The 25,685-nt window shown below is 42.0% G+C and overlaps 1 protein-coding gene across 17 annotated transcripts in view; it reads right to left on the bottom strand.

The window, feature by feature from the left end:
- LOC109201101 (NACHT, LRR and PYD domains-containing protein 12) overlaps nt 1–19,484 on the bottom strand; it is a 79,531-nt gene extending 60,047 nt beyond the window's left edge. For 4 of the 17 annotated variants that reach the window (XM_025903302.1, XM_025903339.1, XM_025903347.1 and 1 more), the window contains exons 1-8: nt 19,424–19,484; nt 16,607–16,742; nt 12,974–13,105; nt 9,017–9,148; nt 8,632–8,733; nt 6,309–6,440; nt 4,397–4,638; nt 2,504–4,292 (exon numbers count right to left, since the gene is read on the bottom strand). In XM_025903302.1, coding sequence (XP_025759087.1) covers nt 2,504–4,292; nt 4,397–4,638; nt 6,309–6,440; nt 8,632–8,733; nt 9,017–9,148; nt 12,974–13,105; nt 16,607–16,716 — 2,639 coding nt within the window. In that variant the 5' untranslated portion in view covers nt 16,717–16,742; nt 19,424–19,484. Of the gene's footprint in view, nt 1–2,503; nt 4,293–4,396; nt 4,639–6,308; nt 6,441–8,631; nt 8,734–9,016; nt 9,149–12,973; nt 13,106–16,606; nt 16,743–17,991; nt 18,144–19,423 lie in introns of those variants that run through there. The other 13 variants (XM_025903304.1, XM_025903305.1, XM_025903309.1 and 10 more) reach the window with 13 other exon arrangements.
- Between the last annotated feature and the right edge of the window lie 6,201 nt (nt 19,485–25,685).

The raw sequence follows: 25,685 nt of genomic DNA, 5'->3' as shown, positions 1-25,685 counted from the left end.
CACACAATAAAGAGAAACAGGAACTCAATAGTGTGGAAGCCCTTGAGGGCATCCACACAATAAAGAGAAACAGGAAAACAATAGTGTGGAAGCCCTTTAGGGCATCCACACAATTAGAAGAACAATACTGTGAATGCTTTTACAAGCATTCACACTAATAATAAAGATTACAACAACAATACTGTGAATGCTTTTACAAGCATTCACACTAATAATAAAGATTACAACAACAATACTGTGAATGCTTTTACAAGCATTCACACTAATAAAGATTAGAAGAACAATACTGTGAATGCTTTTCAAGCATTCACACTAATTATAAGTCACAAATTAAGAAAGGTGTAATTTCACAATTATACAAAAGTCTTCATGATTTTAACAATCAGTCAACAAAGTATATAAAGATGGGACAAAGAGGGGGTCTGGTGGTGGCAGAAGAAGAATGGCAAAACATTTGTTCTTTTCATTGGAAAGGCACAAAATCACATGTATGGAAGGAATTCTGCTGGAAAAGCTTTGTTCGTTTTTCCATTACCCAGCTCTAAAGGTGTATTATGATGATGGAGGCTCTGAATGTTGGAGGAACTGTGGCTATGAGGCAGCACAGCACTAGCATATGTTTGGATTGCAAGAATATTAAGAAAAACTGGAGAGACGTTCATAAAGTGATGCAAAACATCTTTAACACATATTTATCCTTTGATTTCAAATCTGTGTCTGTGTAACATCTGCACTGTGGTCTGAGTGGCGACTTCCAAACTGGCCCTCAGGTGAACGTCAGTAACAAGGATCTGTGGAAACTGTCTAAGTAAAAAGGAAGCAGGGAGGCGGACCAATGTTCAACCTCAGGAGAACACAGTGATTCCCTCACCACCACGTTCACCACCAGCTCTCTTTATTTCAAAGACAGAGACCCTCACACTGGGCTTCACCAGTCACTGCTGGGTCTCTGTTATATGGAGGACTGTTAGGGCCACATTACACAGTGTGGTGAAACGTATAAAGCTGCTGAAAGGATGGTGCAGAAAGCAGGTCTGCTCAGATGGAAAAACACAAACCTGGAAGATTTGTACAAAATGAAATGTCTTGTAATGGACAGATGTGAGGTTATCGATGGTTCCACCTTCGTACAATCCGGTCTTTAAGTGATGATGTGATGAATCCTGCTTCCAGGCCCAAACTGCTCTGTTTAATAAGCCTGTTGTGTTTATAACATATTTTAATGTTTTGTATCTTGTTCTATTTAATCTGAACAAGCCCCTAAAAACAGTCAGTGATCACTGTCGGCCTCTCTCAGTTTTTATCACCACTGTTTATTTTAAAGCTCAGTTTTTAAACCCTTACATGTAGCTACAGCTCAGCCCCTGCAGCAGTATATTAATGACTAACCTCATATTGTGGATGGATTATCTCAGTTCCTGACTAAGGCTTGGTCCGTTTACAGCATCCTGCCATGCGACTGCATTTGTCCCTAACCATTTTAATCAATTAAAATTATTGTAAAGGGGCGGAGTCACAAAAGGTGACAGCTCACAGCTTGACTCTAATTCTGGATGTATGCTGGCACACTGCTGTCCATCTCAGCTCTTTAGTACAGAGAAAAGAAAAACTAGAGAACTAGAGCACATATGCTGATGGTGATGATGTCACAGATAATGTGATTGTTCACACGTTCAATAATTGGTTGGAAAAATAAAGAAAGTGAATCCGTTGTATTCCTGCGTTGTGTCTGACAATGAAAGGTAAAAAGAAACAAAGACCTCCAAGTAAACAACTTGCCCGCTCCAGCTCCAACAACCAAATACAAACAGCAGGGACGAGGGTTTGCTCGACCCACCACAACTTCCAAGCTAGCAAGAATGATCTATTCATGCTAGCATTAACAGTGCCTAGAACACATGTGGATTTATGACCCGGTTACACCCAGATAAAGAGAATAACATCAGACAGAAAGAGCAGTGATCAGAAGCACAAACAGAGGCTGCTTTGGACCACTTTCACTGTTTCACACAGTTTCACTTTACTACAAACACGTTCTTTGTAAAGTTTCACTTCAGTCTTCTCTCCTAAGGAGCAAAGCTAACAGACCAACAGCAGCACAGACATAAACAACACTCTCATTACTGTCTGCTGCACCGTGTGAACACGACCGAGTGGAAACAGCACACAGATAAAACACGTCAGACTGCAAACTCAGCGTAAGACTAAAACCAGACGACGTGGTGAAAAACTCAGTTACACACCCATATACATGTGAAGGTGCACTCTCCTACCAAGGTTTCTGCCAGAATAATACAAATGTAGTGTTCTGATAGAAAGAAAACATTTTTAAAGCATGAAAACAACTATTAACTGTGAACTAGGGCAGCGATGATTAGTCGACTATCAACATAATTGTTTGTGCCAGCCCTAGTGTGACCTCAAATAAGAAATTATTGCAGTTTATGACTGAGTAACTAAACTATCACTAATTGATAATATTAATGATCACATCTGGACTCACCGAGCCTTTCTGCAGTTCCTCACAGCTGGAATCAGTCTCAGTTGTCCCTCCTTTGTTGTGTTGTACTTCTGCAGGTCCAACTCATCCAGAACCTCCTCTGACATCTGCAGCATGAAGGCCAGAGCTGAGCAGTGGATCATAGAGAGTTTCTTCTCTGATCTGTTCTCTGACTTCAGGAACTCTTGGATCTCCTGATGTACTGAGAGGTCGTTCATCTCCACCAGACAGTGGAAGATGTTGATGCTTCTGTCAGGAGAGGATGTTGTCTTCCTTTCTTTTAGATTCTTAATGACTCTCTGGATGGTTCCTGGACTGATCTCTGTCTGACCCAGCAGACCTCCTAAGAGTCTCTGGTTGGACTCCAGACAGAGGCCGTGAAGGAAGCGAGCAAACAGGTCCAGACGACCATTTTTACTCCTGAAGGATTTTATTAGTGTTTCCATCAAAAATTTATCCAGAGATGACTCTTTGTATTTTTTTCCCAGGAAGTCCTTCAGCACCTTTGTCTTCCTGCTGGTGAAACAGTGGAACATGTAGACTGCAGCCAGAAACTCCTGAATGCTCAGATGAACAAAGCAGTAGACTGGTTTCTGGAAGATCACACACTCTCTTTTGAAGATCTCTGTACAAACTCCTGAGTACACCGAGGCCTCTGTCACATCCAGACCACACTGCTCCAGGTCTTCTTGGTAGAACATGATGTTTCCTTTCTCCAGATGTTCAAACGCCAGCCTCCCCAGCTTCAGAAGAACTTCCCTGTCAGCCTCCGTCAGCTCCTGTGGACTCGTCTCACGTCCCTCGTGGTACTTGTTCTTCTTCCTCTTTGTCTGAACCAGCAGGAAGTGTGAGTACATGTCAGTCAGGGTCTTGGGCAGCTCTCCTCTCTGCTCTGTAGTCAACATGTGCTCCAGAACTGTAGCAGTGATCCAGCAGAAGACTGGGATTCTACACATGATGTGGAGGCTCCTGGATGTCTTCATGTGGGAGATGATTCTGCTGGACAGCTCTTCATCACTGAATCTCCTCCTGAAGTACTCCTCCTTCTGGGCGTCAGTGAAGCCTCGTACTTCTGTTAGCCTGTCGACACACGTAGGAGGGATCTGATTGGCTGCTGCAGGTCGGGAAGTTATCCAGACGAGAGCCGAGGGAAGCAGATTCCCCTGGATGAGGTTTGTCAGCAGCTGGCTGACTGATGACTTCTGTGTGACATCAGACAGCAGCTTCCTGTTGGTGAAATTCAATGAAAGTCTGCTTTCATCCAGGCCGTCAAAGATGAACAAAAGCTGAGAGACAGCCAGCTTCTCTGCTGTGACCTTCTGTAATGTTGGATGGAAAACATGGAGCAGCTCCAGAAGACTGTACTGCTCATCTCTGATCAGGTTCAGCTCCCTGAATGAAAGCAGAACCACCACACTGACATGTTGGTTCTCCAAGCCCTCTGCCCAGTCCAGAGTGAACTTCTGCACTGAGAAGGTTTTTCCAACACCAGCCACGCCGTTGGTCAGAACCACTCTGATGGGTCTCTGTTGGTCAGGTAAGGCTTTAAAGATGTCCTGGCACCTGATTGGAGCGTCATGGAGGGCGTCCATCTTGGAAGCTGTCTCCAGCTGCCTCACCTCATGTTGGGTATGAACCTCTTCACTCTGTCCCTCTGTGATGTAGAGCTCAGTGTAGATCCTGTTGAGGAGGGTTCTACTTCCTGTTTCATCACTTCCTTCAGTCACACGTTCACATCTCCTCCTCAGACTGATCTTATGTTCATCTAAAACCTCCTGCAGACCAACATCTGCTGAAAGAAAGAAAAACAGAAAGAAAACTCTTCAATGTCTGAACAACAACAAGAAGTCCAGTTTTCAGAATTGAGTCCATCAGCAGACAGATGTTCAGTCTTACTTTGTACACAGCTGCTCTGACTGGCTGTCTGCAGTCCAGCTCTGGTTCTGGATCTTTCTCCACACTGGGGACAGGAGGAGTCTCCTGATGAAGCAGACTGGTCCCAGTATGAGGAGATGCACTGTCTGCAGAACCAGTGTCCACAGCTGGTAGAGACTGGATCCTTCAGGACGTCCTGACACAAAGCACAGCAGGACAGCTGCTCCTCCTCACAAACACCACTCCTCTTCCTCTTCCTCCCTCTGTGAACACATTTCTTTATCACTAAAATCATTGACTGTCAGTGACAAACATCCAGATTTGATGACACTGTGCAGAAGCTCTGATGGTCACAGAGAAAAGTCAAAGTGGAGAAACTTGTGTTTGAATTCAGAATCCAAGTTTCCTTTGCTGTTCCTGTCTTATTAAACACAGAGTGATCAGCCAACAAACTCCACAGTAAAAGCCTTCATCACAGAGCTGATTATGTCCTTCACTGGATGTACTGGAAGTTTGGGATCCATCACTTTGACCTGACCTTTGACCTCCTCTAAAAACTGTGGTGGAGCAGCGGCGTCACATCCAGAGCTTTCAGCTTTATTTTGAAAGAGTTCAGTCAGCAGGAAGTGAACTTCTGGGTTCTGATTTTCTTTCTCTTATTTTACAGAAGTGAAGAAGAAGAACTAAAAGCTTTGAAATGATCTGAGTGATATTTTTGAACATTACAAACTGAGTTCAGCCTCCAGCAGTAACTTTGTTTCATGATGCCTCCCTGATGATGTGATGTTTGATTACAAACCTGTTTATGTGTCAGACATTCATCACATGAACACAGGAAGAAAAAAGCAGCCAATGAAACAAATGACAGAAACGTGTTCATTCACTGCCATCATCCATGTTTTCTATGTACAGATGTTTGTAAAGAACACGTGTGCAGCGCTTTGTTCTGAGTATCTGCTGTCAGCACACAGAGCAGCAATAACTACAACCACACGTTTCTGTAGATGCTGAACATCAGCCTGGAGGAATCTGACCTCAGGTCTGCACACAGAGCAGCTTCACCTCTGGGATGATGCTGCTTCAGCTCCTACAATCAGGCAGAAGCTTCTGCAGCATCAGGACACAAACAGAGAGGAGCTTCTATCCTCAGACCGTCCAAGTCCTACATCAGAACGTGCTCCCCTCATAGCAGCACCATCAGGGTTTAAACAGGACCTCACATCATGTTCTTGTCTCACTGTCATATTTCAGATCATATCTGATTCATTATGACGTCACACGCTGCTGCACTGATCCTGCTGCTTCATTACTGCTGATATTACTCTGCTCACTCTGTTCACTTACTCTGTTTACATCACTTTGCTCATTTGCTTTGTTCTGCTTGCACTGCTCTGTCAGTACATGCTGTGCTAATGTGGCACAAAGCACTTTAACATTACATCTGCACAATGTTTCATTATTTCATTTAATGATTGTTTCTAATGTTTTGTCCAGTCACAGGAGCAGCTCAGCACATTTCACTGTGTTGGACGTGTTTGACGATGCCTGTGACAAACAAACAGCCTCGGACTCTTCAATCTTCTTCTTTCTTTGGAGATCAGCTCAGTGGCCTGTTGAGACCATCTTTCTGTTTCTGATGACTCAGTTCAGATTATTATCCTGATACTTTCTTTTAAAATGTGATGGAATCATTTATCTGACGTTCTGTCTATGAAGTCTGTAGATTTTGGTTTCTTTATCATCTTCTTGACTTTTAAACTCTAGATTGTGAAACAGGCCTAAATAAAGATTTGCTTTTTGCCTGCGAGTCTGTGTTTGAGTCTTCACCGAGTGTTTGACAAATGTCCCCTGTTCAAACACACAATTTATTAAAAACTAGCAAGATAAGATAAGATGATGTCAGTGGTAGAATTACAGTTAGCAGATCTCTTACATGGTCAGCTGGGGTCCATGATTGAAGAACATTGTTGCTGCAGGTTCATTACTGAAGTCTGGAGGTCTTTCTTTGGACCAGTCACTCCTCACAGACACACAGCTGGATACTGGAGACTGTGACCTCTGACCTCTGCAAACACAAACACATCAATTACTGATAAATTCTCTGGTTAAAATCTTTGAAGTAACTCTAAACACACAAACTAGATAATGCAGAGACGTTCACAGGAAAACAAGGAGGATATGATTTTGTGTCATTCTGTCTGCACGTTAGTACAGAAAGCACTGTGTACATGTTTAAAATGTCATGTCACATTTGACCTCTGACCTCTCCTTCAATTTCAATTCAATTCAGCTTTATTTATACAGCATTAAACCACAACAACAGTCGCTTCAAGGCGCTTTATAGGTAGACACTACAATAATACATACAGAGAAAACCCAACAATCATATGACCCCCTATGAGCAAGCACTTTGGCGACAGTGGGAAGGAAAAACTCCCTTTTAACAGGAAGAAACCTCCAGCAGAACCAGGCTCAGGGAGGGGCGGGGCCATGTGAGAGGAGGAGGGCAGGATAAAGACATGCTGTGGAAGAGAGACAGAGGTTAATAATAACTAATGATTAAACACAGAGAGGTGTGTGAACACGGAGAGAGAAGAAGAGATCAAGAGGTCACAGATTGATCTGGAGGTCAAACTGATAATAATACTATAGAGCTGTTTAAAACTATGTTCCTTACTGCCAACATACAGACCTGTAGGGATATACATGGATTCTAATTACCACATTACTCTGACCTCTGACCTCTTCCTCAAGGTCAAATCAGGTGCTGATGGTTCTGAGTTTGGGCATGTTTGGGTTTTGTATGTATGTTGTTGGATCATCATGTCTGCATCATGTTGTGTTCTGGTTATAGAGTTTTATTTACGTCCCTGTGGTGATTCTGTGTTGTTCGCTCCCTGTTTGCTTAGCTGATAGGTTGGATTCCTGTTCCTGTCTTCTGTCTGTCTGTCAAGTTTACAGCTGTGTCCCAAAACGTAAGCCGCATCCTTCAGAGAACCCAGCCTTCGCGGTCTACGTGGGCCGGGTCCTTCGAAGACCGAGAAGGCCGGAAGTGCGAGGCTGTGAAATGGGACGGGCTAGCCTTCAGATTTGCGTCACCGCTGTGTCGGTGGAGTTTAATAAACTCGGCCGTCTGCTCCTTGCTATCTAAAATATAACAGGACACTGGCGTAAACTCTCGACCATCTCACACGTCTGTTTAATCAGTTTTCTGTTTGACGTTTATTCAGCTGTGTGAAAACCACCCGGGGGATTAATAAAGTTTTATTTAATCTAATAATCTAATAACTTTGATCTCAGCCAACCCGATTTACTCACGAACAAATAAAACACCGAAAAAAGCCAAACAATTACATTTTTAAGTTATCCGAGTGACTTATATATCATGTTTAACCTGAGTAGCGAAAGAGCGGGGGTCTGAAAACGATGACGCCGGGAGTCCGCTGCTCTCGCCGGCTCGAGTGACCATTGAATCCCCCAGTTTGCTATCGAGCTGGTGGGTAACAGACGTCTCTGAAAACGTCGGCACACTTTTGCAAATATGCGATGTCTTGATAAACCGAGCAGATATTTGAAGTTTACACAGCTACTTTCTCGCCTGAAAATATGTTAAAAGTTTATTTTGTGACCCAGAAAGATCAATAAGAGTAATATTGAAAGTTAGTAGCGGCCGCCATTGTTGGCAGCTGAAAATTGGCTGGGCCGCGCTATGAATTCTGGGATATGGTGGGCCACGAAGGACACACCCGACCCATCCTTCAAATTCGGGGAAATGAAGGACGCATTTGAACGAGACGACGAACTGGGACAGCCTTCGTCGCCTGGTTGTGACGTAGTCGGCCTTCAAATGTGGCCTTTGAAGGATGCAGCCGACGTTTTGGGACACAGCTTGTGTCTGGCTCTCAGTGTCAGTCATTTCCTGTTTTATTTTGACATTCTCTCATCTTGTGTGCACTTTGTTCAGTTTTGCTTTCCCTGTCTCATTAGTTTCAGCTCTGTTCCCTCATCATCCTGTGTGTGTTAATGAGTTTTCCTCGGTTCTTTGTTGTGTTCCTCCTCATCATACTTTCAGTCTGGCTCGTGTTTTATTATTTTTCAGGTTATCAGTAATAAAGCTGTTTTTGAGTTTTTCCATCATGTTTCCTGAGCCTTGAATTTGGGTCCTTCTCTGCCACACATGCTGACAGGATCATGAAGCCAGCAGACTCGATTCTCCTAGATTACAGGATCTAAACACAGAATAATAGTTTCCTTACATTGTTGGTGCAGGTTCATTACTGAAGTCTGGAGGTCTTTCTTTGGACCAGTCACTCCTCACAGACACACAGCTGGATACTGGAGACTGTGACCTCTGACCCCTGCAAACACAAACATCAGTTACTGATAGATTCTGACATGAACACCATATAAACAGCTGATCGTCCATCACTCACAAATTTCTATCAGACTGTGAGCTCCTTTACAGAAATGTGACATCATCACAAACAGCTGATTGTTCTGTTGGTACCAACACGGCTGCGGCCGCCACAGATCAACACAAACACAGATTATTGATCTTATCAGAGATATTTCTGCTGTGAACAACATGTCAGATTATTTCAGTCTACCTCACAATTTCTATGGCTTTAGCAGCTCTCTTACATGGTCAGCTGAGCTCCATGATTGAAGAACATTGTTGGTGCAGATTCATTACTGAAATATGGAGGTCTGTCTTTGGACCAGTCACTCCTCACAGACACACAGCTGGATGCTGGAGACAGTGACCTCTGACCTCTGCAAACACACATATGTTACATTCATATCATAAAAAACATGATTATTGATTTTAGACAGTCTTCTCATAGCTCATCACCTACCATCATTAAAGCTGCTGATACTGAGATTGTTGAGAGTTTAGCAAGTATTGTCTTAAGTAATGTTTCATCTGAAATGTTGTCCTTGTTTTACAGAAGTTTTATTGAATCTGTCGTGTCTTTCTGTATCGCTGCTTGGTTTGGTAACATGACTCTGAAGAACAAGAATCAGTTGGGACTTTTGTTAAATCTCAGGGCTTTCGCAGGACCGTCTTTTGGCCATTTATAACAAGCATGTGCTGAGGAAGGCTCATTTTATTGTTAATTGTTAAAGTACTGAATAGAACTGAGACCGAGTCCAGCCGCTCTCCAGGAGACTGGTTCCAGAGCCCAACTATATCTAGCCAGTAACTCTCAACTTCATGCACTAACTCGGGCTCCTTCCCCACCACAGAGGAGAGATTCTGTGTCCCAATTGTTAGTCTTGGTAGCCAGGGATCGGTCCACCTGGCCCTCCACTCCTGGTCGCCAACTGACACACATTGCAGGTGACCTCTATGGCACCTCCTGTGGGTGGAGGGCCTGCAGGAGGATGGGCCTACCAGGCTTTCAAATGAATTAAAAGTCTGTCTGGGTCTTTGGTTGATTAATAGGCTGGTGTGAAAAATTGCTGCCACACCGCCCCCTCGGCCTGTGCTTCGAGGTTTCTGATAGTTAGAATGACTCGGAGGTGTTGATTCATTTAAACTAACATAATCATCCTGCTGCAACCAGGTTTCTTTAAGGCAGAGTAAATCGATTTGTTGATCATTTATTAAGTCATGTACTAACAGAGACTTGGAGGAGAGAGACCTAATCTCCAAAAGTTGATTCTGTTCATCTGGACGTAGCGTTTTGTGGGAGAAACGTTTCATCACTCATCCAAGTGACTTCTTCAGTCTCAGCTGACTGCAGGTTTCCCCAAATCTTATAAACAGTACATTTGCATAATGACTGAAACCAGCCCACTGAGGGAGCAATGGGCTGGGAGGTCAGTTCCTTAATCTTAATTATGCAAATTCTCATGACCATTGATCAACAACCACTGATCAATGGCCATGAGTCCCATTCACAGAGAGTTGGGGAATGGCTGCAATCACAGCATTGTAAGATGGTGACAGATGTACCCTTAGGCCCCCTCCTCGATTCAGAGATGGTCTTTCCCTTTTCACGTAAATGGCCTCCTTGACTCCGCCCTCAAACCAGCGTTCCTCCCTGTCCAGGATGTGTACATCCTCATCATTGAAAGAGTGTCCACTGGCCTGTAGGTGTTTTTAGTGGGTTTTGGTCAGTGATTGTTGATCAATGGTCATGAGAATTTGCATAATTAAGATTAAGGAACTGACCTCCCAGCCCATTGCTCCCTCAGTGGGCTGGTTTCAGTCATTATGCAAATGTACTGTTTATAAGATTGGGGAAACCTGCAGTCAGCTGAGACTGAAGAAGTCACCTGGATGAGTGACGAAACGTTTCTCCCACAAAACGCTACGTCCAGATGAACAGAATCAACATTTGGAGATTTACTTTCCTGGATGATTGAGCATGCATCAAGAGAGAGACCTAATATTTAATAATCCACATTTCACTGTTTTACTCTTTGGTTCAGATGTGGATACTGTATTGTTCTTTCTTTGTGATTATTTTATGTTTAAGTTGTTTGTTGCTGGTTTTTAGTTTGTTTTTTGTCTGTTTGGGAGCTGACACAGTCTCTATGGAGATGGGTTTTTGGGGGGGTAGCAGGAGGAGAGAAGCTGCAGAGAGGCGTGTAAGACTGCAACTCTGCTTCCTGGTCCCAACTCTGGATAGTCATATTTTGGGGGGTTTAATAAATTGGTCCATATTTCTAGAAATGAGAGCTGCTCCATCCAAAGTGGGATGGATGTCGTCTCTCCTAACAAGACCAGGTTTCCTCCAGAAGGTTTGCCAATTATCTATGAAGCCCACATCGTTTCTGGGACACCACTCAGACAGCCAGCAATTTAAGGAGAACATGCGGCTAAACATGTCACTCCTTCTCTCTCTCTCTGGTATTGCTCTTCAGGCAGTTAGCCTTTGCTTGGCAGTTTCTAAGGTCTCAGGTACTGGCAGCTTGTTGTGCTTCTTAGGGACCCTCCTTTTCTTCATCCTTCACCTTCCTGTAGCTTAGACAGTTGGCTAACGTCCCTCCAAGCTATCCTGATCTTGGCCTCTAGTCTTCTTCTCCATAGTGGGTACTGCTCCCTGTGGCTGTTAGTCTTATATTTAAGCTTCTCCGTGATCGTTGCTGCCATGGTGTAGATCAGCTGGTTGGTTTCAGTGATGGTTGTAGTAGGGTTTATCTGTAATGTTGCATTCACATCTTCTAGTAGACCTTCAGAGGGTACTTTGTATAGTCTTGGTAATCAGCCACAGAGAATCCAGGGTTCCAGCTTAGCCATGATCTCTATTTCAGGTCAGCTGCTCTCACAATGCCTTCGGTGCACCAGTTATTCTTGGAGGTGGATACCCAATGAAGGAGGGTGGGGATGATGACATCTGCCCTCTGACCTAGGGATGAGTATCGTTGAGGTTTTATCCGATACCAGTGCTCAACTGGTGCTTTTGAAATGGTGCCGGTGTTTAAACGGTGCTCGAACCGGTGCTTAAAGAATGGAGAACACAAACTTTGTCCAAAAACCTCTCATGTTTAACTGTTTTCCACTTTTTCTTTGGTCATTTTAGCCTTTTTGGCCAGGGTGAAGGGAGTATCTGCCATCAAACGAGAAGACAGCCGCATGTAACTACGACTGTGTTTGCTAGTTCACCTTACATGCATTAATTTAATAACGTGGTTAGCGTACTCAACGTAAATTACATTACATTTTAATCTGTAGCTCTAATCTAAAAGAACTACGTACCTGGGCCCGCCTACTATCCTTGGGAAGGTAAAATGATTGGATAGAATCCAAAGTGTATGACATCTCAGGAAATAAGGGCACCAGATACCGGTACCCATCCCTACTCTGACCTGACATCCTGGCTCCCCTTTGCTGTAGCATGTGATTGTGGTTCCTTCTTCTGAATGTTGGAACACAGAGTTACTCGTTGTTTCGTCATCAGTCTAGATGTTGGGTATCAAAGCTTCAAAAGGTCGCACATCCTCTTCATGTAACTCCTTCTGCTGAGGTTAGGGGACCAGTTCCCCGTTCTCGTCTCTTGTCCACTTATGGCTTGTTGTTCCAGCAGCCCACTTCTTATTAGTGTGTCCTGGTTTCTCAACACCTTCCTAATCAAAGCGATGCTTGAGCTGGTAAGGCTTCAGTTATGTATTTTTTGCACATACTACGAGGAAGGCTTGGGTTGCATGGGTCGCCCAGCCTGTTGATATTTACTGGATTCACACCCTGCTCGGGATTCAAATCCCAACGGGTTTTCCCACTACGCTATCCAGGTGATATCAGCGTGGCTCAGGCTGATATCAATGACTCTTCACTTCCCTCCTGTTTTTATGATGAATATCACGGTCAGCAGTGACACGTGTTCCTGCTCCTCGAGATTAAAATTGAGCCTCTGCTCTTTATTAACCCAATGCCATGGGGAGTCTGGGCATCGAAGCTCCATTGATGATGGCTCTCTTTTTCTAATCATGCATTTAACACTGGAGCTAAACCTGCTTGCTGGATTGGCCTCTTGTTTATTAAAAACTAGCAAGATAAGATAAGCTTTATTAGAAATTTGTTATCATACACAGACCACCGTTAGGAATGAATTATGTCACTGGTAGAATTACAGTTAGCAGATCTCTTACATGGTCAGCTGAGCTCCATGATTGAAGAACATTGTTGCTGCAGGTTCATGACTGAAATATGGAGGTCTGTCTTTGGACCAGTCACTCCTCACAGACGTACAGCTGGATACTGGAGACTGTGACCTCTGACCTCTGCAAACAAACATCAATAACTGATCAGTTCTCTCTGACAGTCATATGATCAGCTGATCACTCTGTGATATTGTGTCTGCCTCATAACGCTGACAGGTCAGCCAATCATCAGCCAGTTTTTCTGTCTCTGAATGAACTCAGTTGGTTCTCAGCTCTTCTCTCCGATTCTGCTGCACTGACTTCACTTAAACTTACAGAGTTCAGATCTTAACAAGAAAACAAGTCAATAAAAATCAAACTCAGATCAAACAGTTTGAACCAATCACAGATCAATGATTCTGTCATGGTTATGTGTAAATGACTAAGTTAGTAGTAGGGATGGGTACCGGTGTCCGGTGCCATGATGGCACCGGTTCTGACATAAACGGTAGTAACCAGACCAAAAAGCAGCGCACATTTCGATGCTTTATTTCGGTGCTTTTTTTTCCTGAGCCAATTCTAGCCAATCATTTTACGTATCCGAGGATAGTAGGCGGGGGCAGGTACGTACGTTCTTTTAGAGCAGAGCTACAGATTAAAAATGCCCAAGGTGAAGCGATCAAAAGTCTGGCTGTACTTCACAGGAAAAGATGCAAACTCAGCAGCCTGCAACAAGTGCTTTAAGCTGATACTGTGATACTGTCAAAGGAGGTAACACCTCAAATCTGATGAAACACCTGGCGACGCATAGCGGGTTTTTTTAAAGCCGAGAAATGCGCCGTGTTTGATAGCTTGCTGCGAGACCTCACAGCGAGCACATCTACTGCGGGTGTTTTGCCTGTTATCGGACCCGGAGTTAGCAACATCCCCCAAGAACCCGAAGAGTAGAGTCCTGGCCCCTAGCCCTGTCAGTGTAGCAGAAATGATGAGGATGATGATAGCAGCAGCAGCCGTTCTTCTCTGCGTGAGTAGCTTCATGTTGTTCGTGTGTAATTAACGTTGAGTACCAGGGGCGCTTCTAGGATCAGAGCTTTGGGGGTGCTGAGCACCCAGAGAGCTGCCCAGCCAGGCAAGATAAACTTTACACGTCACGATGAGACTTCTTCCCCGTCTCTGTCAGTCCCTGCATCCTTAAATGTCTCCAGTTGTCCCGAGTTCCCTCTGACTGTCTCCTTGGTGCATTTAAACCCCTGTTCCTCCCTGTCCTCATCCTCTGTTGTCTTCATCTCCGCTATCAGTCATCATAATTTTACCATCTCTGTGCAAGTCTGCAAATTTCTTTATTAAATCATAAGATTCTTAAATTCATCAAGTCTCTCTGTGCCTGGGTCCTCGTCACAAAACATGACATCACTGTTTTGTACATTTTAACACAATTTAATCCCCACATTTGTGAAAGAAAAGCAAAACAGTTTTTTGAGAAGTCTGTAACAAATCATCAAATCTGATAAAGGGTATTTAAATGATGCTCATAGTGAGTAAGAAGTAAACTGAGTGCATGTTTTGGACAGAGATTCACTTTTAATGAGTATGTATAATATAATACAGATACATAAAAAACACTCCCAAAACAGAATAAATTATTACAAAATATTCATAAAAAACTATAAAAATGGAGGCAACTTTGCCTGTGGTAGAATGTATACAATGTATGAAAAAATCTTTACTGCAGATACTAATTTAATAATACTAATATTGTGTTGTAAGATTTATGAGTTTCATGCTTTCATAGTGGTACTTGGGAGAGCTTGACATTTTTCTCAGGTGGTACACACTGTAAAAAGTTTGAGAAACACTGATAAGTGTTTCTCTGCCGCACAAGTCTGTATGAGGCAGTCATACAGACAACTGGACAGTCCAAAAGTTGGCCTACCTATTACTGGTTGAGGTTTTAGTAGAGTTGTGGCTGAACCACATAAAAATATATCATTAATTTTAATCTCCCCAATCAATGATAATGTTATGTTGGAATGTTGTTAAAGAGGGTCAAAAATGTTTCAACCCAGTTTGTTTTGCAGATTCTGTACAGCAGCTTTAATATAGGGAGGACACAACTTCCAGATTGTGTGAGTAAAATCAGGTTTTTTCTCTTTGTCAGTTTAACAGTTTCTGTTGTGCCTGTCACTGTTCCCTGTCTGTTTCCTTACCTGGTTCTTCCTGACCTTGTACTTTCTCCTCACATTCCCTCTTTCCTCTCTCCCTCTTTGGACTGACAATCACACACAAATAGATTCAATTATATGAAAAAATTACATTAATATGAAAAAATACTATTAAGATCACTAACAAAAAGTCCTCTCTCAGTGTACTTTCAACCAAAAGGCAAATAACCAAACCACATGAACATCTAATAAAAGATATAAATATTGAAACACTGATCCAACATTATCATTTATTGATGGATCATTTGTTCTTACACTTTTACCTGAATGTGGCTCCTGTTTTTGAAAAAACTTCCTTATATCCATTATGAACCTGGCTGTCTCTCTCTACACACACACACACACACAACAGGAGTTATAAGGTTAATGGGCATTCAGTCAGTTAGCTAGTTAGTATCCATTTCAAACAGGACAGTGGTAACAACAGCAGGCTACGGACAATTTTAAGTTTTAGATTTTAAATAGGCTGTATACATTTCAGTGGGAGCAACAGGACGGTCAAATGTCGCTCAATTTACTACAGAGCAGGACGGATTGTAGGGTAGCAAACATCATTGGAAAACACGTTTTCAACACTGCAGGTTACCTGGTGTAATGTTTTTCAGCTAAAAAGAAACATGACTAACTACATAAAGAGTAACTGAAGGTTAAATGCTGCTAATATGTCCTGTTTTAATCCAGGCACTCCACCTCCGCTCCGCTGCGTCTCAGCCACCATCGCTCTGGCAGCAACGACCCTAGAGCCAGAGTGGGGGCGAGCTGGAACAAACCATTTTGAGAGGGGGGAGGGGTTATCTATACTTTTGTTGTTAAAATGTTCCGTCTCAACTAAGTAATGTATGCTTTTTATATTTTTAGTAGTGTGCCACACAAACAGCAAATATTGTCAAAAAAAAGTAAGAAATCTTTGGAGGTGCTTTGATTCATTTTGGGGGTGCTGAAGCACCCCCAAAAATGGGCTAAAATCGCCCCTGTTGAGTACGCTAACCACATTATTACATTAATGCATGTAAGGTGAACTAGCAAACACCGTCGTAGTTACATGCGGCTGTCTTGTTTGATGGCAGATACTCCCTTCACCCTGGCCAAAAAGGCTAAAATGACTAAAGAAAAAGTGGAAAACAGTTAAACATGAGAGGTTTTTGGACAAAGTTTGTGTTTTTTCCATTTTTTAAGCACTGCTTCCAGCCAAGAGTGATACCATATATGCCCTATAGCTGCAGAAAAGGCTAACATTGTTATCTTTTTACAAAAAAAACAGCTGAACATGAGAGGTTTTTGGACCAATTTTGTGTTCTCCATTCTTTAAGCACCGGTTTGAGCACCATTTAAGCACCGGCACCGTTTCAAAAGTACCGGTTTGGCACCGGTATCGGATAAAACCTAAACGATACCCATCCCTAGTTAGTAGTGTTCTTACATTGTTGCTGCAGGTCCATGACTGTAATGTGGAGGTGTTTGTGTGACCCCGTCACTCCTCACAGACACACAGCTGGATGCTGCAGATGCTGCTCCGTCTTCTTCCTCCATCTTCTTGATGTCAGGGTGGAGTTAGTCTGAGAGGTAAACACACACACTCAGAGGTGCTGTTGTACTGGAAGCATCACACTGACGGGTTTCTAATGTTGGAGCTTTGGCCCTAAAGTCCAAACCAGTTATTTTAGAGGCTCAAAGTCTTTAGAAAAACACCAAAACCATCACATTATTTAATAAGTACATGATCAGGTGGATGAAGGAACTCAGTGTGTTTGGGATCATCATCATGGTGAGGAGCCCACATGTTACAGCTCCTTTGGAGAGAAGCTGAGGATCCCTGCAGGAAGTGAGCTCATGAAACCAAAGTGCTGTTTGTGAGCAGGATGACTGTTATTGGACCTGCTCTGTGTTCTACATATGATCAATACTTAAAATATCTGTAAACATGTCATCTTATATTTGTTGCACTTGGTCACAGAGTTCTTTTCTACCTTTATTGATTTATTTTGGAATAAATTAAATATAAAGGAGCCAAAAACTGCCTGCAGCTTCTGCTCTGTGACAGGAAACTACTGTCAGGCTCAAAATGACTTCAGATTATTCATCACAGAGTGTTTATAGATCACAGGACACGTTACAGTTTTACTGTCGATGTTTTAGCTTAAAACCCCCCCCCGCTGTGATAAGGTCTTACTGTGAATCTGCGCGCTCATTGGCTAATAACTTGAGACTGACAGGTGGTTATCCAATCAGCGTGCGGCCTCACACGGACATAAAACTCTTTACTTAAAGTTTGTTTCTGAAGGGATTTTCAGATCAGACCTGCCTACAGCCTGTTTACCGATATAATCAATATCAGATATCAGAGCAACAGAAACGTCGGTGATCAGGACGCCGGGACTGAGAACAGGAAGTGGCTCAAACGTCGCACTTTCATAAAGTCAGCCTGAACTCCTCCGACAGAGACTCTTTTTAGCGTTCACGGCTTGATGCGTATTTTGAATTGGAACAGTATTTGGTCTGTGAGTGATGACGTATCACAAGTCCACGAGAACGCAAGTACACACAAGAAACCGCCTGAGACTTTTCCACTGTCGCCATTTTAGGTTTTATAAATGCTGTGATAGGGGCGGATCTTTCTGTGAATCTGTACGCTCATTGGCTAATAACTTAAGATTGACAAGTCGTTATCCAATGAGCGCGCGGCCTCTTCCGACATAAAGTAGTTTCCTTTGAAAAACCAAAGTCTGATTATTTTTGCCTCCACTGACGGAGCCTGTTGTTCCCGCCACAGAGACACAGTAATGTCAGAGCGGTGTTAACACTCACCTGCCTCAGCACAGCTCTCACTGTCCTCCTGCTCTCTCACACTAAATGGATGCTCAGCTAAACTGTGCACTTCGCTTCACTTCCTCTCTACTTACAGGAAATCAGCCAAGTGGACGGAAAATGCTGAGAGGAGCCGATCGGGCTCACATTTCACCCACAGACACGAACAGCGTGGAATTATTTTATGTCATAAGAAGAAACATATTCATGTTAACACTAGTGATGGGTCCTGGAACACTGACGCACCGACGCATGTATCAAGCTCACCTAGCGAAGCCTGTATCGGTGCGTGCGTCGCTTTAAGAAAAAGTCACGTGATCGATACAGCTGCTGTATCGCTCATTACAAACGCGCCAAACTGTGTTTAAAAAGTACCGCATCCGCATCTGTCAACGGAACGAGTCGCCACCAAAAAACACGAAATTACTCTCGCAAAGATTAAAAACAAACAAACACATCTCTCCATAACAAAATGGAGCCCGAAAGAAAAAGAAATGTTTCTGCTGTGTGGGATCATTTTGATCTTTTAGCTGCAAATAAGGTAATAGTTTGTCTGTCTTTGTTTCAGTGTGATCTATCAGAATAGGAAAAACAGCAATGTGAGTTGAAGTGTAAATTATTTATTTCATTTTATGCAGGTTAAATGTCGCATCTGTTCTGCGGCGCTTTCTTACACAAACAAAAGCACCTCCTCAATGTTTAGGCATTACAGAGCCAAACATGAAAATGAGGAGACAAAGACACTGAGAATGAACACAGGTAGGCCTATATTGACACTGAACAGCTTTATCATCATTTTTTTTTTTCATTAATATGTGTTTTATTATTTTGAAATCAAGCATCTAGGAAGACTGTTCTGGACCAGGCAGTCCTGAATTTTATTATAAGGGACTGCCAACCCCTTAGTATTGTGGAGAGTGTCGGAGAGAAACATTCCAAGATCAGAGGATCCTTTAAGGTACTGGAGGAATAGGAAGACATCTTATCAGAACTTTTCCCAACTGGCTTTACAGTTTTTGTGTACCCCAGCTTCATCTGTGCCTGTGAGTTTTCCAAAGCTGGGGAAATGGTGTCAAAAAAACTCAATAGACTGAATGCAAAGACATTGGATAAACTTATTTTTCTGAATAGAATTTTATAATAAACTCTGAGTCAAATGGGTGATATTACATTCACAATACTTTCATTTTAATTTTCACTTAATGTCATTCACAATATATTTTATAGATGTCTACAATATTTGAAATGTAAAAGATATAAAATGATTCCATGGAAAGTACCTTACAGTGTACAAGTATGACGAGGTCATTGAATCAGTGTCTGTTGTGAGTCTCAAGTAAGTTGCCTGCAATGATATTTAAGGTCCAGCAGGTGTCAGTATGGAGCAAAACAGCAACACGAGGCCATCTACCCATCACTAGTTAACATTCACCTGCCTCAGCACAGCTCTGACTCTCCTCTTGCTCTCTGAACGGAGGCTCAACACTTTCACTGCTCCTCCCTAAACACAGAGGATGCTGGGACTTGTAGTTTTTACCTTAATACTTAAAGATTTTATCTTCCGGTGCGATCTTCCTCTTTGTTTTTTGTGTATACTTTATTAATCCTCTGTAGGTAAATTATGCATTTAACCCATTCACTCAGTGGTTAATCCTGGCCCTGATGTTCTGAGAGGCTTCCCCGACTCTCTGCAAACACTTTTTAAACCACTTGACAGAAAAAAATTGTTTTCTTACAGTTCCACTTTCTCCTGTGTTTAATCAAGTTTCTGCTTCGGGATGCACCTCATCCTTCCAGCGGTTTGGGCCGGTGTCACTCTCTACCCTGAAGGGGATAACTGAGCATCTAAAAAATTCAAGCTCTGTACGTGACATCCTCCCATCTCGCATCATCAAGGAGGGTTTTAATGTAATTGGGCCTATCCTTAATGAACTTATCATTGCTTTTGGGTGGTGTCCGACCACTTTTAAACATGCGGTAGTGCAACCTGTTCTTAAAAAAAGTAGCCTTGTCCAAAATGACCCTGCAAACTGTAGGCTGATTTCCAAACTCCCTTTCTTGGCTAAAATTCTAGAGAAAATAGTCCTTTTGCAACTACAGGCCTATCTAGATGCGAACAGCATCAGTGATAAATTCCAGTCTGGGTTCAAATCACGTCATAGTACAGAAACAGCATTGTTGAGAGTTTTCAATGATCTCCTTTTAATCGCTGATTCAGGGCGCTCAGCAGTTTTAGTTTTTTTGTCCTCAGCGTTTGATTTAGTGGACCACAATATCCTTTTGATGAGGCTAGAGCACATGGTAGGCATTAAGGGTAATGCTCTTAGTTGGTTTAAATCGTACCTTTCTGAAAGGTCCTTCGCTGTTACGATGGGAAGTTACTCTTCCTCTGTTGTCCCCTTTTCCTGTGGTGTGCCCCAAGGGTCTGTGTTAGGCCCGCTGTGAGGACCTGCAAGGAGGACGGCAGCAAAAAGGAAGAACCTGGATATAAGAAAGTATTTTTCAAAGAAACCTGTAAGTCACTTAAAGCCAAGTTCACTCATAATAACGTTACTGTCATGATCCTGGGTCTATGACCTAGCGTTTTGAGTTTATTGTTATTATTTTCCAGTTTCTGCTGTTTTGTATTTTTTCTTAGGGTTTGAGTTGTGTTTCTATCATCCCTACCTGTGTCTCTCCTCTGTGTTCTGTTCGTGTCCCCAGTTGGTTGTGTAAAACAGTCTGTGTGTTTCCTGTTTTACTTTGTAGGTTTGTGTCTCGTTATGTCCATTAGTTCCAGCTGTTTCCCCTCCTGTGTGCTATTTCCTGATTATCTGATGTGTGTATTTATACTGCGTCTCTGCTTGTGCTCCTCGTCACGTCGTCTGTGTTTCTCTGTGAATCTCTGGGTACTCCGCATTATCCCGTGTTTCTCCATGTCTCTCTGCTCCTCGCTCCGTGTCCTCCTTTTTGTATTAGTTTTCCCAGTTTAGGTTTATGTTCGGTTCTGCTCCTCACCTTGGTTTTGTGCACTGTAAATAAAACCCACTTGCACCTCCGCCACTGTCTGCTATTGGATCCTCCTTTCTCACCTTCATACGACTGCTGCCCCAGTCGTGACAGTTACAGGCTATGCTAGGCTTTGGCCCACATCGGTCTAAAATTGTATGTAACCATGAATAACGTGTTTTGGAAACTAACTGCACAACAGGCAGCACTATTAGTTCTCTCAGTCTCAGAGTAACATTTCTAATTTTGATTGAAACTGTCAGAGAAAACGGAGCCTCGAGTAAGCCAGGATATTAGTTTACAGAGGCTGTTAAAATTATATGTCTAACATTAAAATGTTGGTGACACAATAATTTCATCCTAATGGTACTGACATATTCATAGGGTTAATTTTTGAGACAAAATATCATGAGGTAGTCATGATTTTGCAAATATTCCACCTTGTAGTGCAGTTTGCACAAATTATTTTAAAAATGCACTCACCCTACAAACATTACTGATGAGTCAAGATCTGCACAAATTGACAGAAACACTGAAACAGCTACACATTTTATTCTTCTTGTCATGTATGTCCTATTTGTCAGGTGACAGAAGAACCAACACAAAGCTCAGAGAGTAATGGTCAGAGGTGGGACCAAGTCATTGTTTTGCAAGTCTCAAGTAAGTCTCAAGTCTTTATCGTTAAGTCACAAGTCAAGTCTCAAGTAATGTCAGGCAAGTCAGAGTCGAGTCTCAAGTCACTGGTGTAAAAGTCCGAGTAAAGTCACAAGTCTGAAACTTTGAATTTCAAGTCCTTTCGAGTCTTTAACAAAAAACAAAACAAAACAAAAAAAAAGAATGTTGCAATTATATGCTAAATGTAAATATTAGACCATGTAATTTTTAAATCTGTTTTTCTCAACACATGATGAAATACTGAACTTAGAAAATATACACAAATTGTGAAATTGCACCTCTATAAAATGCAGCTCAATTAAACTTAGCTCCAAGAATAATTTTCACTGACAGTTCTGAGATAAGCTGCATGTTATTCTTGGATGCGCTTGTAGGACCGGCTTTAAAATAGCATGACAAAAATATCTTACACATTAAAAAAAAAACAGTATCACCAATGTAGCCTGGACAACATTTGCTAGTTAGATGAAGTCAGCTATCCCATCGTAGCAAAAGAGAAGCACCACCATTCTTTATGCAACTTCAACTGTCGGACAAAGTTGGAAGTTGTTCCATCTCTGTCTGTGATTCTCTTCTTGCATGTTTTGCATATTGCATTTCAGTTTTTTGTTGACTACTTTATAGTTTATGCACCTGAAAAAAAACTAACTATTCGCAGCATTTTTGAGCGTTTCTTTTTTTTTTTTTTAAATCTGATTAATTTGATTTGCTGTGCTACAGCTCACGCACACATAGGTACGGAGTGTGGTTTGAGTAAATGAATGAATGAATTGAATTAATGGTGCACACTTTCTATATAATATGCGTGTTAAATTTTAGATTTGGGGTGAAATATCAAGTCTTTTCAAGTAAACCGGTTCAAGTCCAATTCAAGTCCCAGGTCATTCGTGTAAAAGTCCAAGTCAAGTCACAAGTCTTAGAACATTTTTTCAAGTCAAGTCTAAAGTCATAAAATTATTGACTCGAGTCTGACTCGAGTCCAAGTCATGTGACTCGAGTCCACACCTCTGGTAATGGTGATACAAGATCACAGGTGAAATTGGATGATGACTTGTCAGGTGACAGAGGCAGCTCTGTCATGTTGTGGCAAGGTCACAGGTGACTGACTGATGATTTGGTGCTATAGATTAACTAGGATTTATTATCATGACAATTGTTAGGCTGCTGATGTAAATTGATTCATTCGTGTATATTTGACAAAGAATCTGAATTGACATGTCTCACTTTTTATATGGCACGAATCAATGTGTTATTTTATCAGGTGGCAATATGTCCTAGTGCAGTCAGAGGGGAAGAGCCAGGGCCAAAGGTGAGGCACATCAAGCACATAATAATAATTTTAATCTGAGGATAAAACGCATGTACTCAGGCTGAAAGAAGCTTCAGTGCTCTCAGAAGACTAAAAACATGGCTAAGGTCAACAATGACTCAAATGAGATTAAACAATGCTGCTGTATGTCCACCAGGAGAGATTGGACAGTATAGATGTAAAAGAAATATGCCAGCAGTTTATCTCAGTTAACGAGAGGAGAAGGCATGTGTTTGGCTGCTTCACATAGTGGACATGGAGTTGTTGTGTGGGGCACCAGTAGTCCATGTCTGTTGCTGTAACAGTAGTTCATGTTTAGAATAAAAAATCCCAGCTCACTGATTTGATCGGGGCAATAGTGCCTAAAATGTTGCATAATTTTGCTGAGAGATCTTTTACTTTGTGGTAATCTTAGATGAGTAGTTTTATGGACAAAAACCAGCAGGTCATTCAGTGTTCCCTTAGTGCTAATGTATCAGAGATGTTGGTGCACTATAACTGAAGTAATGTTGTTAAGTCCTTAAAGTCATATTCTTTTATTGTCATGACTGTATTTTTATTTTTGTATGATACCTGATTTATATGGAATATGGCTGAAGTAAACTAAAGCCTAAAATACTTAGTCAGTCATTTGTTTAATAGTAATTTAACATTATATAATTCACATATAAAACTATGAATTGTAATTTTAAATGGTTTAAAAGCATGTAGAATAGCATATGTAGGCAAGTATATTTCTCCTTTTTTTATCAAGAAGCAAAGACAAAAAGGGAAAAAAAGAAACAGGGCAGGGTTCGATGGTTGAATCATCCGTCCCCACCAATGCCAAAACCAAATCTACGCCCTTGACATAATCCCTTTTACACTCTTAGAAACCACAACTAAAGCCACTAAAAACTTCAGATCTGCTAAACAGGAGAAAAGGTACTCACACAGATACCAACGCCAGCCCACACACACCCATAAAAATATGCTGGATTTGGTTTCTACACGTTATTGTTGGCCTGTGTGTGTGTGGTGTGTTTGATGACCTGTTGGACAAAAGGAGTTGAAAAGTGCCAAAACACTCACAGAGCCAATGACTGTATGTATGTGTGTGTAGGTGTGTGTATGTATGCGTGTAATTAATCATGTAGATTTGAAGAACATCTGTTCAACACATGTAATGCTTGAAGATGGAGAGATGTTAAAAATCACTTTAGCTGCTTTCACTGACTCAGTCTGACTCTGCCCCTTATCTAAGAAATCCAAAAGAAGGAGGGGCCAAAGTCAAACCACCTACCGATCTGTTGGTGCTAGACTGGATGTTGATGCTCTGTTTTTTTGTTTGTTTGTTTGTTTTTGTAAATAGCTTTGGGTCACATGGAGGACGAAATGCGGGCAGCAGTAAACTGTTAGAGTACAACTGTTTACTAACGGTCTGTGTTTGCTGTAGCAAAGTGCTAGCTAGCTAAATATTAATAAAACGACAATCTGGAGGGGCTTGTATGGGGCTCAAACATTCAGCTGCACATTCAGTGGACATGTTAGCCTTCTGCCACCAAGAATGCTAAGTGATCCTAATTTATGGTCATCTATGAACTGTTAAAGCGTACATACGGGGAGTTTTATGCTGTCATAGTATTAACATCCATCCATTATCTTGGCTTATCCAAAGTCAGGTCATGGTGGCAGTAGGCTAAGCAGGATATTCAAGACATCCTTCTCGATGACATCCTTCCCGGCTACACTTTTCAGTTCCTCTGGGTGGGATCCTGAAGCATTCTTGGGCCAAAGAAGAAATACAGTCTCTCCAGCATGTTCTGGGTCTATACTGGGGTTTCCTCCCCGTTGGGCATGCTTGGAGCACCTCTAAGGAAGCAGGATCCAGAAGGAACCAGATACCTGAACCATTTCAACTCCTTTTAACTTGCAGATGATCTGTGACTTTTTGGTCCATTTCACATGATGAAATGGACAATATAAAAGATGTGAAGTGCCATAAAGCTGTGTTCTTTATAATGGCCACCGGGGGGCAAAAAGAGTGTGTAGAGATCTATGGCTCTGTGGTCTCAGTCACTAGTTTGAAAAGCATAAAACAGAGAGTGATATTTAAAAATTGTGGTCCCAGTAGAGTGAAAGATGAGGGTTATTTTGGATGTGCTAACTGGCAAATGAGCAGTGCAGTGATGGTGGCTACATTACTCTGTGTGACGGAGCCAAAGCTTAAGTGAAGTTTACTGTTGGGATTACAGGCAGCAATAATATACAGTCAGTGAGTGGAGAGTTTAAACAGAACCATAAACTGGTTTGACGTGAGCACAGACAAAGTTCTGTAGCATCACTGATATCAGTGATAGATGCTACAAGGCAAAACCCTGCAGCCACACCTGATTCACCCTGCTCCGTCTGCTAAAGAGACCAATGCATCCAAGAAGAAAATAGCCTCAACAGTCCAACCTGGGACCTTTAAAATGTTATCTGAAGGTTCCCAGAATCAGAATCAGAATACTTTATTGATCCCCAGGGGAAATTATTTTTCGTTACAGTGCTCCATTATAAACAAACATTAACAAAGACAGACAATACACTAACTAAGAATAGCACAATATATACAGGCATATATATGTACATAAAAGTCACTTATTAATAAATAGCTGAAAAAGAACATGTGCAAGAAGGGTGTAGCTGTTGCAGTAAACAGTGTGTTAAGTGGATGAGTTGTACAGGGAGATGGCCACAG

The sequence above is a fragment of the Oreochromis niloticus genome, linkage group LG3 (assembly GCF_001858045.2).
Source record: "Oreochromis niloticus isolate F11D_XX linkage group LG3, O_niloticus_UMD_NMBU, whole genome shotgun sequence".
Lineage (NCBI taxonomy): Eukaryota > Metazoa > Chordata > Actinopteri > Cichliformes > Cichlidae > Oreochromis > Oreochromis niloticus.
The sequence above is the reverse complement of the archived record's forward strand: the minus strand, read 5'-3'. Positions and strand labels throughout refer to the sequence as shown.